We start from the raw sequence: 18,359 nt of genomic DNA on the forward strand, positions 1-18,359 counted from the left end.
TACCTGCTGTCCCATACCATGAAGATTCTTGACAACCGTATTCGCGAAATGATTCAAATAAGCGTGAATCAAGCCAAGTTTGGTCAAAAGAGCATGCTGAGAGTGGTCTTGCTGCTTTGATCTAGCCTCGTACGTTGGTCAAGGTTAGCCTAGTCAGTCTTGTCAATTGGGATACCGAATTCTCCCACGGCCGTGTTCAGTTTTACCCTGGTTATGATATCATCGGCTTTCAAGTCTGTAATGAACTAAAGGGGAATTATGATGGTGAGACGACCATCCTGAGTGGCCGGAGACGACCTAGAGGGAAGAGCTATCCCTGAGAATCTAAAAAAATTTTTAAATTAACCGTGAAGGTCTGGCCCACAAATACTGAAACTACATTGAAGTATCCCGCCGACACATGTTTGCACGCCTCTGTGCGAACCGGACTTGGAAATTCGCGGGGTTGTCTCGAGCTAAACCTGGAAATACAAAAAAACGACTTGATCGCGCGTGTGGAACCGTAAATCTCCGAATCCGAGTGCCGTGATCGAAAGGAGGATCTACGGCGGATCCCAAATCCTCAGATACTCTCCATTTCAATATACAAGTCCCACTGCCACCAAAGAGATTTGAACCGTGACCTTCTGCACGATAGCCTTGTGCTCTAAAGACTCAGCTATCCGTACACCGAATTCTTTAATCTGCTTAAGTAAAAATAATAATACAAATAGTATATTACTATAAGTTCCTGAGATGGAGTACGATACTGGAAAGTTTGGTGGAAATCCTACCATTTTTAAAAAAGTTATAGTAGGTCAAAGTTGTCCCTTTGACGTAAATTTACTGCACCCTAAGTCGAGCATGAAGCGTGAACCTCCTTCTTCTGATTTGTATTACAATGTTCACCTTAGTTACAATATCTCCATCTGAACGAAATATTGCCTAATTTATATGATCAACATGCCTACTTTTCCATTGCATAAACTCCCATAAGGAAGAATTTAAATTCCAACGAGATTGTACAAATCGAGCTCTTCCATCAGAGATTTTACTCTAGAATGTTGACATCCTGCCGCTCCATATGGCAACAGCCAAAAGGAAACCTTACAAAGGAGTAAACGCACGGACCCGCTAGGAGATATCGTGGCAAGCTCTAGCTAATGTTGCTTGAGAATCGAGTCTCTCTGCCTCGTTCGTAGTTCAAAAAGAAATAGAAGCACAAATTTAATTGTATTTTGCAATGTCCATAACTTTTCGGGGCCAGTGAGTGTACTTACTTTAACACTCCTTGCACCACAGTAAATCCCAAACAGATTATCCTTACAAGCCACAATGTGAAACCACTCTTCCTGAATCAACACTATTACACTCAGTATGTTATGAATGAAGCTGGAACATGACCACAATCAATTCAAAACTTCGCGATATTTGCCAGTCGCCGCCCAAGACTGCACTTCACATTTTGCATACGACACACGCGAATGACCGCGATAAAATGTTATGCAACATTCACGCGATTCTTTCCAGAATGCACTCGTGCTGTAGGAAATTTGCTTTGATAGCGACGTAGCCGAAATGCAAAACAAAAATTGTGACCGACAAAAATATGCTGAAACCTCTTCGGGGAAGCAGAGCAAACAAGTTGGGTTTGTAGATGGACTGCGCATGGCCGCGATTTCGAGCACTCCACTTGTTGGAGAAAGATAGTACTTTTGACGCCTGCATGTCTCATTAGGGAGGTACTTAGGAGTCGGAGTAAGCCTCGACTTACTAATCAATCCAGCGAAAGTTGCATTTGTGTTCAGAGTTCATTGTGATAGAGTGACTCACCCAATGCACTCAGTATCAACAAGTGCAGTTGAATAGGAAGCTCGAAAGAACTACATACATATATATATAATTGGGTGTTTCTTGCAGCTTATCGCGAAGGAAATCCAATGCTTTTCATGAGTTCACTGCAAATTTTGGAAACACTTCCATGACTTGCATAATAAGCACAATCGTAGGAGCACAGAAAAGCTCAATAAACTACAGAAAATGAATTATAATCTGAATCTGAACGGATGACTCTATCCGCTGCTTTTAATTTGAAAGATTTATTCGCAGAAAAATGAAAAATTTTAAATCATGAAATAGGAAGTAAACCATTGTTAATGTGCTATATGTTCCAAATAATATCAAAGCGCAGTTAATACATGGGGATGTTTCTCACTTGCCAAGAATAACCCCCCCCCCCCCCCCCAACGTTTTCCAGAATTTTATTTAATGCTTAAACAGCAAACTGTACGTGAAATAAATACATACTTGTGGTCTGGTCGAAATTTTGGATCTCGTTGCCCCGGGTTCGAACTTCAGTTGTCACCGATATTTGTGCTCGTCTTTGTGCTTTTCTCCCCGCCGGCGGTGTATCACTTGCAAAGCAAAAGGTGTAACGCTATTGAAACTGAAACACCACCACCAAACTGCAAAACAATGAACTATCATTTACACGGGCGAACGAAACCGGCCCACTGATTTCATCTCCCTTCCAAATAACATGTTCAAATTCTCCATAGAAATCATTTTTTCGGAACTTCGGTGGCCATGGACGGCCGACCTACACGATTTATTGGAGAATATACAGAAAACGTAGTTAGCTGTGCTGTGAAAATTATTTTTTTAATTTATTCCATGCATTTCTACCGAATTTCGTCTTGATGCGACAGACAGACATGCAACCAGGTAGACAAACGAGCAGATAGGCAGATAATAAAATGATTTTAATAAGGTTTTCTTTTGGACAAAACTATAATAAGACTGCCTTAAAGTATGAACATAGTTGGCAGATATCAAGGAATATCCTAAGGACCAAATCGACGCTTAATCAGATATCCTCCGTGAAACAAGTCCTGAAAAAATGCTGTCAATAAGACATGCTCGTCCATTTCCAAGGGATTTCAAGCAAGTACACAATAGTGTTAATAGAGCAGTAGAATACAAAATATTAGTTGAGTTTGAAGGCCCATCGAAATTGGTCAGACTCGTTAGAATGACAATGAGCTAATCATCAGCGCAGATAAAAATACTAGCCCAGCTGATGCGCAGCTTCAGGAAAGCTCCTGCGCTTGAACAGGATGAAGAGCTAGCTCCACAGTTGTCTCATTTTGAAGTACTTCGCTCGAGAAACGCCAGACAATCTGAGGGGCACCTTACCCAACAAAACGTGTCAAACATTCACATAGGCAGATGGCTTATATATGCTGGCACAATCCAAATTCTATGCCAAATAAATCTTGATGAAAATAGGCGAGACAGCGGTCGGAGGTCAAATGAAAGGCAGGAACAGTGGCGCAGCCTAGAAGACGATAAGATCGAACATATCACTGGAAAAATACAAGCTTTGTATACTTATACAAATACGGCTATACTTACGAGTAAAGCATAACCGCACCCTAATACAATATTTCAAGCAGGACGAAGGTGGAAATCCCTCTTCGAATGAAAAATCTTCAAGAGAATATTGGGCTCAGTGAGACAAGATGGCAAGTAAGATACACTGTGAAGTTATACATCTTCTCTGACGACCCGGAAGGAACTGTCTTCATGGATTACCTTCAGAAGGAAAACGTCATCACTAATCAATACGATGCAAGGATATTGGGGCGCTTGAAAGATGAAATGTAAAAAAAACGACCGCATCTGGCGAAGGAGAAAATTTGGTTTTTCCATGCACCCGCCCATACCTCGATCGTTGCAATGGCTAAAATCAACCACCACCACCACCAGGGACCGTTGAGGAGATTACAGCCAAGGCAAGCAGGGCTATTCAATGCGAGAGAAAAAGGAAACGAGCCATACTTACGAAGAAACTAAAGGCACTACAATTCTCCAACATGGACAATACTGAGACGGGAAATAACAACACCGAGTACATAAACAACTTTATTATTATAAACAGGTCCAAAGAAAACTCCTCAGAGAAAGAACTAGCCCTCCTCAAGAAGGGGATGAACTGTGCTCTCAAAGAAGGCAGACTCCCAACACAAGACATAATAGTGGACATCGGAGCGGCCATTCAATACCTCCCAATAGACGAAAAAGAAACTGTAAGAAAAGGACTAGCCAAAATCATACTATATGATACCAAGGATAAGAAGACCAAAAAGAGAAACAAGGAAACCACCACTGTCAGGGGTCTCAAGAAGAAAGCAGTTCTTTATATGAACGCAGACAAGGGAACTGCAATTATAATCATGGACAAAGAGGAGTACGATGAAGCAGTCATGGAAAAGTTGAATAATGGTAACTCCCATGAAGTAAGGAAAGACCCTGTACAAGAATCAATTAAACGGGTGGAAAAAGAGATTAAGGGATATCAAGGTGTCATTGGAAATCTATCAACGGTGCGTGTGCCCAACCGAACTTTTCCAAGAAACAAGTGCCTGAACTAAAATCCACAAACGTGGGAATGAAACGAAGGAGATAATCGCCGCAACAAACTCACCAACTGAGAAACTAGCGAATTAGGTGGCTTCGAGACTAAACAGTTTGGAGCTCAAAAGCAAATAGATTCCCCTGCATCAACCCAAGGCACAGTGTGGAGAAAAATTAACTGCAACCGAAAAAAATTGCAAGGGTCTGGTAAGCAAGGTGATGGATATGTTTTGGGAGTTTGGGGATGCCTTTCAGCAGGAGTTGAAAATATTCACATAATCGACCAGCATTCATATCTAAATATTCTATTGTTCAAAAATGGCTAACGTCAGAACAGTCCGAAAACACCACTACAGAGCTTCGATATGAAACCCCTAGCGCATTTATGACATCTTGGACACTAAATTAGAAAGGGCACGTTTTCCACAAAAATCTAAATAGTACAAACCTTGGAGAAAGATTGGTCCAAATAGATGTTGTCTACATGTACGAAAACATAATTTCAACTAACAACCAAACCAACCAGTTGTTAATTCCTCTGATGGTTGCAACCAATCCACAAATTTAGTTTAGTGAAAAGAGTAAATAACCAATAAATAAGTTAATTCCTAAAGTACAAACGGCACTACTCACCATTTCATATGAATGTGTGATTACGATGATTTTACAATCATAATCATGGCTTGGGATCGCGTAGTCACCTAATCATGCCCAGTTTCTGATTATAATCGTAATAATAATCATGATTGCGACTTTGCCCAACTCTGGTTATGAAATGGTTGAATTTCTGGTATTTATCACTTTCTCATTATTTGTTAGGGTTGTTGTGTGTTAGGGTTGTACAAGATCCTTCTTCGAAAACAAACATGAACTTATAAAAACCATGAACATATCGCACAACAGTGAATCGCCTACCCCCTATTATTATCTCCCTTTAATGTGTGTCTTGCGAACTGTTCCGTTTAATCCTATCGGGCGTGACCTGTGAATATCGTTCCTTATTTAGAAAATGACCTCTTATGATGAAATTTTGGCGTAGGGGAATTTGAATGGCATTATCGGCGTATGGCAAGTCAACTTTCACCTTTATTGACACTCGAAAGTATATATGCCGCAAAAGTCATGTCCTTTCGTTCATTATGGCTATGCGTTAAAATTACGAAAATAGCCTAAGATGGAAAACTAAAAACGAAGACATGGCTGACAAGGTCTTTCGACCTGTAATCCCTTTGGAAATTTATGGGGTATATTTGTCCCCGACCTTTATGATGACAATAGGCAGTATAACACTGTTCACGATCTCGAGGTTTGGATTCCAGCCACTTGAAATTGTGTGTTGATACCTTATGAAAAATAATGGAAAACCTATTACGTACTAAATATACACAAACGTTTTATATTCGTCACTATACTGAGGCACTTACTTCAACTTTAAATATCATATCGAAGCCAAAGTAAATGAATAGCTACTAGACCCATTTACAGAATATCAATGAAATAAAAAACTTTTGTTTCTCTCAATCATCGGCTTTTTAATCTTCCTCTCTGTTCTTATATCGGTCATTATTTCCGTATGTGTTTGTTTTGATGTTGCTTCGTTTCAATTTTACTATTATTTTTATACTTTTTTCATTTCTTGTTCACATATTGTATAAAAATTAAATTATTTAGATGTATACATTCAATAAAAAATAATAATATATAAGATAAGGGTAAATAGAAGTAAATAAAAACAAACAGGCCTACAATTTCTCTTCTTCAAGACCGTGTTTGAAGAACATCAATACGGGGACACTTTGACCGTCAATTTCACGATATTCCAACATAGCGATCATGCCATCACAATCCATCGATTCACCAGTGAAAAATTGTAAATCTTTGAAACGGCCCAGGATATCTTTCATAACTTTGTTCATGTTAGTCTTGAATGTTTCAACTTGGTCAGGTGCGCGTTCTTCGAGTTTGGCAACCAATCTGGAAAGGGAAAAACGTTCAAGACATTAGATCACAAATTTTAAAGATGGCTTCATTATATACATGACTTATATACTTAGAAATGAAAATAAAAATTTTACGAGAAATTTAAATTTATTCTCAACTGATAAACTAATACTGAAGTAAAAAGCGAAGAAGGCTTTACGATTTCTTACCAGAGCAGAGACAACTCGTCAGACGCTGCCTCACCTCTTATAAGAAACCGTAAAACAGCCTTCGCTTTTTATTTTTTGAAACTTGGGTGCTATGCCCAAACAAAGGATCCGTGGACCAAAAAAAGGAATAATTTGCTTCCCATTTGGTTCGGTCCAACATCAAGTGAATGCGGACTTAGGATCCCTCAATCCTCAAACAAACTAATACTAAATTATTCGCAATGGAAAAATTAGGTTATTCATAATGAGAATTATATTGCGAAGAAAATTAATGGCCCAACAGTCCAGTTCGAACCTAGGTCTTGGAGTGTGGTAGAACATTTCATTTGGAAATCGTAACGGTACATCCTTAATAGATACTAATCGACTGAGGCTTTTTGCTTCTTCCCGATTAAAAATCGGATTTGATTTTTTTGTTTGTTTTTTGCGTTCAAATTCTCCCCCAAATATTACCAGGATGTATTCCACCAAACAATCCCCAAACAAATATACAGGTTATTCGGACGCAACATATGCAAAGATTCAAATAAAATTTAGAAACCCAAACCAACCGACCAGCATAGATAAGACTTTTCAATTGACACTAAAAAACACCGCGCGGGCTACCTATGTAGCCAAAGATGGTACATTTCTCGAAGTTTTTTTGATGATTTGATGCTGTGGATTGCTTTTATTTATTATTTTATATTTATGCATATTCGTTGAATAGTAACTTCCCTTCCCGCCAAAAGCATTACAAAATGCTGCGGTGCACAAACGCCTCTAAAAATCATTAGTGAAGATTGCGGGTTCCACATGTAACTCGCGCGTGCGTTTAGGGTAATTTTTTTTTCGTGACTGTAGAGTGATAATTGAGGTAAATACCAAAAATTATAAATTATTCTTATCATAAAATGACTTTTTGGCTTTTGCTTTTCTTACTAAATTATTCTCTTATAGATAATTTTTTCTTTGACAATAAATTATGAACAAGTACTTGGGTGTTTGTTGGATGATATAAAGACCAAAATATTGAGTGAAACTCAGATGCAAAAACTACTTCCGACTTTATCTTCCCTCGAATCTGAGAGCAGGAGGGCGTAGAAGGTTGACGAAAAACAAGATACTTTATTTCTGTTGACTTTGGCTTCTTATCATGCAATGGTACCAAAAGTTTTCGTCGCTTATTTCCAGATCACTATCGCAAAATATTTTAGTCCATCTACCAGATTACTGGATCTGGTGATAGCAAGAAAAGCTAAAATTATTGTTAAACCATTCCTCCCTCGTTTCCAAGCACCCCAGGTGAAAAAAACGCTGCTTTACCTGGAGAAGTGATTACTAAGGAAAAACTCTTGACATGAAAAGTCGCTCTGTTCATGAAACTGCCGGGATATGCATAAGACGAGAGTTTTCTAATTTTCAGAGGAAAATTTTACAAAGAAATCGGAGATTTGACAATGGAGAACCCTCTGTCACTTCTTGAGTGACTCTATTTTTGATTAGGTTCGAGAAAGATCTACACTTGGAAGGCCTTTGTCCATAACAAGAAAATTAAGGAGATGTTAGAAGTTCTGAACAAATTGCATTGGAAGTTACGATATACGTAACGCGGATCCAGTTCGCATTCAGACCAAAGAAGTACAGCTCAATATTTTGCTCCAGAAAGTTATTTTATTGGTGTCGCACAAGCACCATAGATTGTTCCACAACCAAACAAAAGTCAACCGCCATCGTCAACCTCGCCCTAACAAAACCTTAATGGATTAGTACTTCCAGGAGTTCCCTCCATTTGGTCATTTCGCCACTGGTGATAGGCAACAGACCGTCGTTGTTGACGTAAAAAAGGTTGCAAATTTCAAGAACGCCAGGCATAGCAAGGGGACCAAGGCTACCGACAATTCCGAAACCATCAACGGCAAAAGAGTAAGTCGATTATTCATCGGTTCCTGAACAAAGGTATTTTACGCAAAGTGGATCTGTTGTCTTTTTTTTAACTTACAAGCAGGACCAGCTGATTAAGCGCCTGTCGGTTAGTGAGACACCAAGCTGAATCACTTACTGACAGATTTAACGCTTGGCGACCGGACACCCAGCCAGCTGGAGGGAAATGAAGCAGGTGGATAGGGACAAAGTCTGTGCGGAGGTCCAAAATCCAAAGCGTTCGCCGACGGCAATTCCCTTAAGGTGCACTGGTGCCTCGTGATCATGGAGGTGTCGCACGAGTCCGCCGAGGTGATGGAACTTCGGGGGCAATTGGCCGCGCTTACAAACAATGTGGCCAAACGTGAACTCGTCAACAGGGCCTGGAGAAATGGGTGTTCGGTTAGCCGGTCGCCGCGGTCCACATAGAATTCCGGCGTGTGCTGGGACCATCGTAGGTTTTCGGATCAAGCCACGTGTACGACCCCACTTAGTAGATGCGATTATCTGGTAGACACAGGCGCGGAAGTCTCGATCCTCCCAGTATCCCAGACCCATCAAACTATTTCCCCAGCAGCTAAAATTAGCGACAACAAACCCCGCGGTCATTGCAACTTTCGGCAAGTAGACGTGAGTCTTGGCATGCTGTTTCCAAAAATATCGCAACATTTCTAATTCTCCAGCAGCAGGTGAAATATCTGGGTCACTCCCCTGGCGGCATTCAACCCGACCCCAAAGCACAAACGATCGCGAGCTTTCCGCTGCCAAAGCCGGTCAAAGGTCTTAGGAGGTTCTTGGGCATGATAAACTTCTACGCCCAAAGCCGCTCATCACCAGGCACTACTTAATGCCTTCCTGTCTGGTCCTAAGACCAAGGATTCACGAGTGGTTTTGCAGTCTACACAAACCGTCCAAGGGTAAGACAATTTAGTCGCTGACGCTTTGTCCCGGAGCTCCGAGATCAACATCCCAGCCGCAGTCGATTTTTCGGCAATCGCTGTAACCAAGAAGGAGAAGGATGATGCAGTTCTTCAAACCCTGCAATCGCAGTCCAAATACATGCTCAAGGAGTTTCTTATTTTCAACTTACATTCCTCTGTCTACTGCGAACTCTCTGAAAAGGTACCCAGGCCATGTATTCCGGCCGTTTTTCGTTCGATGCACGATTCTGCGCACCCTCGCATTCAGACAACGAATCAAAAAAAAGTACGCGAACTCTTGGGCCAGAGAGTATATCGGATATCAAAAGTGTAGTCACTAGGCATGCTAGGAAGGAAGTAGGTGTATTCCCTAAGTCGATAACGCGCTTCCGATATTATAGGTCTTTTGAAAGACTCGCAAGACTACAAATACAGTTCACTTATTTATTGTAGTCAACGTTAACCTCAAAATGCAGAATACGATTGAAGAGCCACGATAGTTGAAAGCCGACTGGGCGAACTGGAACGGAAATAATCCAGTTTTTTGGATACACAAGATGGACCGTATACGACAATGTATCAAAGCACACGACTCAAGAACAGTTCGAAGGAAGCTACACCGGAAGGAACGTCCATCAAGGACCCCGAAAGCTATAAGAGCTCAAGAGTTGATTTTAGAGGATCCAGGGTGTTCTGTTTGGAAAATGGCCACAATTGTGGATATGAGTGGTAAGACAACGCGTAGAACTGTCAAAAAAGACTTCCGATACCAGAATCAAATGAATGGATCGCTGTGACTGTTTATCCCTTCCTTGAAAAATGAAGCAGCGGGACGAATCAAGTTTTTTTCTCCGACGAAAAAAATAAACACAAATGATCGGCTTACTTGCAACCGGGAGAAATTTCCGACCAGTGTCCATTGTCCACCGCATTTTCTCCAAAAAGGAGAAATTGTCACCAAGCAAGTTTATTTGAAAGTCCTAGAAAATGTCAAGCCGTGGATGCTTCCGGAAGGCCATGTTTTCCAACAAGACGGCGCCCCAGCCCACAGGAGCCATTTGGTCCAGAATTGACTTTCAATTAACGTGAATAAGTATTGGTCCAAGCAATTCTGGAATCCTAATAGTCCTGATTTAAATCCCTTGGACTCTTACGTTTGGAGCGTAATTCTTCTTCTTTCTTTTTCTTCAGCCTTTATCCCGTTCACAAGCGGGGTTGGCTCGTCGTGATCGGCTTCGCCATTTGGCTCTATCGAATGCCTGATCTGGGTGCAATCTCGAGGCTTTCAAATCCCCATCTAGCGTATCAAGCTACCGTTGTTTAGGTCTGCCTTTTGGTCGTTTACCATCGATTTCGATGTTCAGACCAATCTTGGCAAGTGAATTCTCGTTTGCACGAATTGCGTGACCATACCATCGAAGACGCCTCTCTCGCAACTTTTTCACGATCGGTGCAACCCCATAACAATCGCGGATATCCTCATTTCGGATGTGATCTAAACGTGTGACGCCACTAGTCCAACGTAACATCTTCGCCTCCATTACCACAAGACGCCGTTCATTGTCTTTTATAGTCGGCCAACACTCAGAACCATAGAGAGCGACTGGACGGACGACATTGTGGTAAGTTTTAGATTTGAGATGTTCGTTGATACGTCGATCACAAAGAACACCAGTTGTGGAACGCCACTTCATCCAGGTTGCGTTAATGCGCGAAGCAATTTCATAACGCAGTTCTCCATTGGCATATTCGTTGAAAAGTAACTTCCCTTCCCGCCAAAAGCATTCCAAAATGCCGCGGTGCACAAACGCCTCTAAAAATCATTAGTGAAGATTGCTGGTTACACATGTAGCACGCGCGTGCGTTTAGGGGAATTTTTTTTTCGTGATTGTAGAGTGATAATTGAGGTAAATATGAAAAATTATAAATTATTGTTATCATGAAGTGACTTTTTTACTGAATTTTTTTCTTTGACAAATTGGAGATAACTTCCTCGGTAAATGATGAACAAGTACATAGCTCTTTGCGGGATGATATAAACATCAAAATATTGAGTGAAACTGAGTTGAAAAACCACCTCGACTTTATTTCCTCTGGAATCTAAGAGCAGGAAAGTGAAGAGGGTGACGAAGAGGAAGATAATTTATCTCTGTTGACTTCGGCTTCTGATCAATCACGCAGTGATACAAAATACAATACTGTAGCCCATTCACCAGATCGAGTAAGTATAGAGCTGCTCAACCATTCCTTCCTTGTTTGAGAATACCTTTTTACCTGCAGAAGTAATTACTAACGCCCGCCATCCACGATCCAGTAATTACGCCGTTAACCGGCAACCGGAACGTGGGCGGGATCCGACTAGTCTGTCGTTTGGAATGTTCAGACGGCCGATGATCGATTGAAAACCGATTCAGTCATCGGGTCGGCCTGTACCTATGTACGTTGATGCGTCCTTTCGACCGGTCGCTGCAAACGGGCTGTTGAGAGTGAGCGAAAATTTCTTGTACATCTTCATTGCTGGTGAGCATTTTTTATAAATATTCGAACACCGCCTTTCACGGTTAGAATCGAACTAATGGTGTCGTCTGGGTTGCCAATGTGTGGATGGTGTTTTCGGTCCAACAGGCGGCCGAATGCACTGTGGACTGCTTAGGCTTAACTGACCGACTTAAGGCAAAATCCTTGACTAAGAACCGGAAAACCGATATTGGCATTAAAACTGTCAGGAAATGCATAGCAGAGAACAACCGAGCTTTTAAAGGAAAATTTTGCAAAGGAACCGTTTTTGAGTCTGTTTACGATTCGGATTGAGAATGATCTACACTCGAAAGGCCTGCTACCTAAAATCTAGACAAGTATGTGACATTTTCACCATTGTCCAGAAAAATAAAGTGAAAATGCTAGGGGTGCCGAAGTCACATTGGAAATTGAAGACGACATCGAACACTCATTTCTAAACTTAAAACTTATTAGAGGGGGGAAACGATTCTCTTTGACATATATAGTTCGTACCGATCGGCTTTAGAAAGAAACACGACAGCCCACGGAAAAAGACACCGTTTCTATGCAATGATCCACAGCTTGTTCAGTGCGCTTCACTGCAGAATGTTTATAGTAGAGAAGAATTGTGTCCGTGACACCGGAGCTAAGAACTGCTTCCAATTCTAGGTCATAGAAAGTTTCATGTAGGAAAAACCGTAATACACCAAGGCTCTGGCATACTTCGTCAACAAGATCGAAATGAGAAAAGTAGGGATCATGCACTCAATAGTTTGGTCAAAACTTAAAAAGTGAGAAAAAGTTTGAAAATCGACATGGTACCAACGGTACACGGCGTATTATAGGGAAAGTTCATAACATCACATGGGGCAACATATACATAGGGAATACAACAACACCAGAAAGCTAATTTCACGAAAAAGTTTGGCAATCTTACATGAAGCAGAGCGATACGAATTGCAATATTCTATTGAAGCTGCTTATCAGATAGAGCAACTGAGACACCTGGCAGCCACCTAACATACACAATAAAGATACCCTTTAAGTCTCCCTCAACCGCCGATTTTTTGAGTTGCATTGTTTAACTAATTCGCAAAAGTTTTTCGACCACTGCGTTACGAATGTACGGGAAAAAAACTCACGTTAGAGAATCGTGTGACTCTGTAATTTTTTCTTATATCTACTAACTTCTACTTAATTTTTAAGTAGAGAGATAATGATATATATATATAGTGAAGGCCACCTAGGGCAGAGGTGAGGCAGCGTCTGATGAGTTCCCTCTGCCCTGGACGAAACCGTCAATCAACTTGTTCGTTATTTTTTTTGCAAATTTGAGTGTTTAACCCCAAAAAGAAGAGTCCGTGGACTACAAAACAAGAAGTTGCTTCCCAAGTGTTCGGATCCGTCACCAAATGGGTGTAGACTCAGGACTCCCAACACCCTCAACGAAAAATTCGCCTGGCAATTCTTCCGACTTGAATCCCATAGAAAGTTTGTAATCCAGGTGGAAGGAGGGTGTATTTATGGAGCACAGACCAAGAAATATGCAGCAGTTGATTCACCGAATAAAGAATGAGTAGGACGCAGAGTTGGATCTTCAAAATTTGTTCAAAAATTGCAGCCAGCCAATTCTAGACTGCATAAGAAAATTTAAGGGAACCACTCTTCTTAGTGTTTCCTGTTCACTCCTTAATGCAGGTATAGGGCATCTGCCCCTGATAAGAATGTGCTTCAGATTAATTATCATCACACTTAATGCTGTGCGAGTGATAAGCTCACAACAGTGAGACAAACACAGAGACATCCATGACGACTGGGATTCGAATCCAGAGCAACGAGATTGAAATGCTGACGCTCAACCCATTTAAACATCGCGCCGTCGGGAAAAACCGGACGCTGGACGCTTCAGGTATGAAAGATGTTTGAGTGTAAATTTATCCCATTAGTACGTAACACGTAATATACGCATATATTATGTGAGATTATCCACTTTCGGGCAATATTGACATTTAAAATCTTAAATTTTGAAAGTGACAACTTTGACCTATTATAACTTTGTTAGTAATAGTGTGATTTCCACCAAACTTGGTAGGATCAAGCTCTGTATTACACCCTATATTGCTGCAAAATTTCGTGTATTAAGATGAACTTGAGGGGGGTTCTGCAGTCAGTTACTGAAAATTATAATATACTATTATTACCTTTATTTGAAGGGATATCGATATGGAAGGTACTTCGGAGCCTAACCACCATATAGTGGCAGCCTCTTCATCTTTTTCAGATTTTTTGGTTGGGCAGTTTCTGAGAATGGCCCTGTGAAATAAATAACCAATTTCGACCCCCCGAACTCCCCGGCCTTCCAACAAATATCAAAACTAAGACCAGCTTCGGAAAGTACTAATCAAGACCTTTCATTTGATACCCAACATGGTTATATTTGGTGAAAAAAAATGTACACTCCCTTTTGTATGTGGAGGCCTCCCCTTAAATTCGATGTAAAAGGATGCACTCACTGCATGCGTCGTTAACAGTTCCCATCTTTCCACCAAATTTGGTGTCAATCGCTGCTAGTCTCCGAAAAAATGCGTGTGACGGACGGATAGACAGACAGTAAATCGATTTTAATATGGTTTTTGTTTTACACAAAACCTTAAAAAGGAGTCAAAAGATGATTTTAGAGGATCCACGGTGTTCTGTTCCGAAAGCGACGACAATCGTGGGTATGAGTTGTAAGGCAATGCATAGAACTATCCAACTTCGATATCACTCCCCCACAATGAAGATAAGGCAGTTGTCTGAGGATTCCAGAATGAAGCGAATGGCTCGCTGCCACCCCTTATCTCTTCATTAAAAAAAACATTTTTTTTTTTGACGAAAAAATTAATCACAGAAATGATCGATGACTTGTTTGCAACCCCGTGGAATTTCCGGCCAGTGTTCATGTATTAAGTGCTGTGTCCAGTGAGGGTGATGTCATGCCACCTCATTTTTTCCAAAAAGGAGAATCTGTGACCAAACAAGTTTATTTGAAAGCGTTTCATCCAAGGATAGGGGTTGTCAACAAAAAAGAATCTTGCCCACTTGAAACCAAATTTTATGTAAAAAGAGACCAATTTTGCCAAAAAAAAACCCCCAACAAGGGGTAAATGGCAACCATATTCATATTTGTCAAGAAGCGGTATAGAAATCCCTAAACCAACCAATTACCACTTTCTCTTAGAGACAATGTTGCAAAAAAGAATCAACCATTGTTACCCCCTTGGTTCCCGGCATTCGAAGGCCCCGGCATGAAAGTGGGCCAGACGTTAAAGGACGAATATTTACAAATTTTTGACGACATATTTACGAATTTTTTTAAATAGGAAAGTCTAATTTAGCTTTGTATATTCAAATCAAATTAGTTTTGCAGTAAAACTCTTAGGGAAGGAGTTATTTCGACTCCTTAAACGGGAATGGCATTCTTCCTTGTACAACTTATTTACAGCTCAGTCAGGCGATATCTGGTGAATTTTAACGCCGGGCGACAGTTTCGAGTCATAGCTTGTAGAGGTAACGTGACTCACCCTGGCGTATTGCGACACGAAAAATGAATACAACAGCGAATGTTTGCATCCTTGACAACGTCCATGAGCTGCAAAGGTTCATGCCGAAATTTTCAATGACTGCGCCTTGTCCTAGATAGAAATTAGCATCCAAAATGAATCCATTCCAGTAAGGAAATCGATCATGGATTTCAGGACAATACTCCTCATAAAAAAAATGTCTTCTAGGATGATTTCTCTGTTTTTCTTTTAATCAAGTAACTGATTTCTAGGGAATATTGTTGCAAGTATTTCTTCTTCGACACCATCGGAATAAGGTTCTGAACTTAAACACTGAAGATGCATGAAAGTCACCCCGTGTATTTTAGAGGTAGAAGAGTGTTGCTAACCCCGCTCTGCCTGCGAACAGACAATTTTACTTCTTGTTTACCGACGTCCCTCTGTAATTTTATTTGCGCCTGGACTAAACCGTGACCTTGCGTTTAAAAACGAAATGCAGTATCCACCGATCGATCCGGACACTTCACTTCCTCTCGGAAAAAGTCGAACCGGGCGAACATGCAAATTCTTAAGAAAACGCTGGCAAACTCTATCACCAGAAGTTATAATTTACGAATTCCGAAAATTCCCGAAGCGAATATCAATGCGTGTTTATAACAAAAAACAGCTGGAAACTGCGATCTTCATGCACGAACGTTCTGGTCAAATTCTTATGTAATAACCTCCGCATATAACCAGAAATAAACGTTTTTTTGCAGAAATATTCTCCTCGGTATGCAACACTACATCAGCTCGGAATTTGACGCTATTGAATGACTTTCCCTTCGCTTATTAGCGTCCAAACTACGATCAAAGTAGTAACTTTTTTGCATACGTGTGGGGTTGGACAGGTTGTGACGGGTATCATTAAAGGAAATCAGCCACAGTTTATCAACCCCTAATTTGTTGTCGGCACTTACAAAGATTTAACAAAACACTGAGCGATTTGCAAACTCAAGAAAAGTGCCTTAACTACCATTAGCCCGCAATACCGATTATGAATAACATTGACCGTTCCCAAGTCAGGGTCAACTGGGAAGCCAAACATCTTCCGAAATTGGCTGACCATAGAAAACACACTGCGTACGTACTAAGTCGTTCCCGTTCACTACTCACTTTTTCATATAATCCTTAAGGTACAGAGTGAAAGATTTCTTGTCGGAGAACGCATATGTTTCAGCCAACCGATGATTCAGCACGACGTCTACACCGGACACAGTTGTAGCTTCGCCTCCCTCGTCGGCCTCTTCAGCGGACGGATTGAATCCAGCAATCTCGACATTGCCTTCGGTACGTGACACCAATCTGCCGTAAACTTCGTAGATCACATCGTCCACCAGCTTCATTTTGTACGTGTCCGAGAACATCTCGTCACCTGTAAAAAGAAACCAAAAATTACTTCTTCATTGCTAAATTCCAATGCAGGCATTTTATCGGCTTGAAAAATTGCCACGCGTGAAGTAGGTCAAGGTGTCAGAATGCCCTCAGCCAGCCTTCATTCAACAATCTGTCACTAACGTAAACACTAGCCATTCTAGGCATAACTCCTGCATACTCCCCGCAAATGCACAACAAATTAACGCTTAAATGCACAAAGCAACACGATAAATCGGTTGCAGGGCGTCGAAATTGCATTTGCCAATTCTCGAAGCGACGCCGCATCACTCCGATAACCTCGAAACGTCAAACAATCGTATCGATGGCCGACATCGGTCCAGTAATGAGTCATTTTCACGAAAAGTTTCACGTCTTTGTAGAAAAACCCTAGTTTCACGCTACGTACCGGTGATAAGGTCCTTGTACAGCCTCATTTTGTGAAGATGGAGAAAGATTTATCCTACGACGCGACAGCACAAACGTCTACGACAACGGCTAAACCGGAAAAGACCGACCGAGGGACGAAGACGTCTGATGGCCGCGCCCACTAGCGACACAATGCAACTGTGGCGAGTAGATGCGACACTAAGCAGGGGTGGGATGAGAAATTGGTGTTGTCGCGATAAACGTTGCAGTAAGGTGCAAGCAAATATCAGGCTAAGATAATTTTAGATTTGATTGCTGATGGCGAAACGATCGTTCTCTTCAAAAACAGTTGTCATTACTGTTTAAGGGGAAAATGCTATTCAGATAAATATATATTTTCTATTGTTGCAAGAAGCCTAGACCAAATCTTCTTCTTTTATGGAAAATATTTAATTACTTTTCCAACTTTTCATCGAGTTACCTGATCATGAGGGATACTTACAGAAAATACCTACATTAAAGTTTTTTGTTGAAATATATCGCTTATAATGAACTTTGATGCAGTGAACTATAAGCTATAATAGAGTCGAGAGTGGTATTGATATGATAGGGTAGGTAGGCAGGTAACTCCGAGGAGCTCAATTAGCGCTGTGATGCGCCGCTTTGATGTCACAAACTCCTAAGACCGTGACTGCTGTTATAAGAGCAGGGAGGCAGAGTCTAGCCGTCCCGGATCTTCAGAACCAGCCCGTAGCATTCACGAAGGAAAGTAGCTCTCCCACCCTGCAGCTAGAAATCTCTTTGAGATCCCCAAAGAATGGTTTACCCAGTGTCCGTAGCTTGACTCTAGCTAGAGCTGGGCAATCGCAGAGAAAGTGCATGAGGGTTTCCCTTCCATCTTCGCAACTTCGACAATGCGAATTGTAAGATATCTCCAGCCTGCAGGGTATGGGCCAGGGCCCCGTGGAGACCGCCGTAATCTTGAATGCATTTGCACGCGTCTAGCCCAGGAGCTCTCCTGATCGGGCTATATTATAAGTAGGCCAAATTCTCCTTGACTTGGCACAAATGGTAAGCCTTTGCCATCTAAGGTCCGCGGCTACTAGGTAGTGCGAGTAGACTCTGCCCCTGACAGCCGCCAGCGAAACACCGACTGTATTCGCTGAAGG

General features: G+C 41.3%; 1 protein-coding gene across 1 annotated transcript; it reads right to left on the reverse strand.

The window, feature by feature from the left end:
* Positions 1-5,901: 5,901 nt before the first annotated feature.
* Positions 5,902-17,386, reverse strand: LOC119655461 (translationally-controlled tumor protein homolog). Its single transcript, XM_038061362.1, has 3 exons — positions 17,231-17,386; positions 16,564-16,822; positions 5,902-6,369 (listed from the first exon to the last, which is right to left on the reverse strand). The coding sequence occupies exons 1-3, from the start codon at positions 17,256-17,258 to the stop codon at positions 6,138-6,140; spliced, it is 519 nt and encodes a 172-aa protein (XP_037917290.1). The 5' UTR covers positions 17,259-17,386; the 3' UTR covers positions 5,902-6,137.
* Positions 17,387-18,359: the final 973 nt, after the last annotated feature.

The sequence above is a fragment of the Hermetia illucens genome, chromosome 4 (assembly GCF_905115235.1).
Source record: "Hermetia illucens chromosome 4, iHerIll2.2.curated.20191125, whole genome shotgun sequence".
Lineage (NCBI taxonomy): Eukaryota > Metazoa > Arthropoda > Insecta > Diptera > Stratiomyidae > Hermetia > Hermetia illucens.

Excerpts from the sequence above, each read along its gene's own strand:
- LOC119655461 (XM_038061362.1), bottom strand. The coding sequence starts at position 17,258 with ATGAGGCTGTACAAGGACCTTATCACCG. Across the intron at positions 16,823-17,230 it reads GTACAAGGACCTTATCACCG|GTGACGAGATGTTCTCGGAC; the intron begins GTACGTAGCGTG and ends TTCTTTTTACAG. Across the intron at positions 6,370-16,563 it reads CTTAAGGATTATATGAAAAA|ATTGGTTGCCAAACTCGAAG; the intron begins GTGAGTAGTGAA and ends TTCCCTTTCCAG.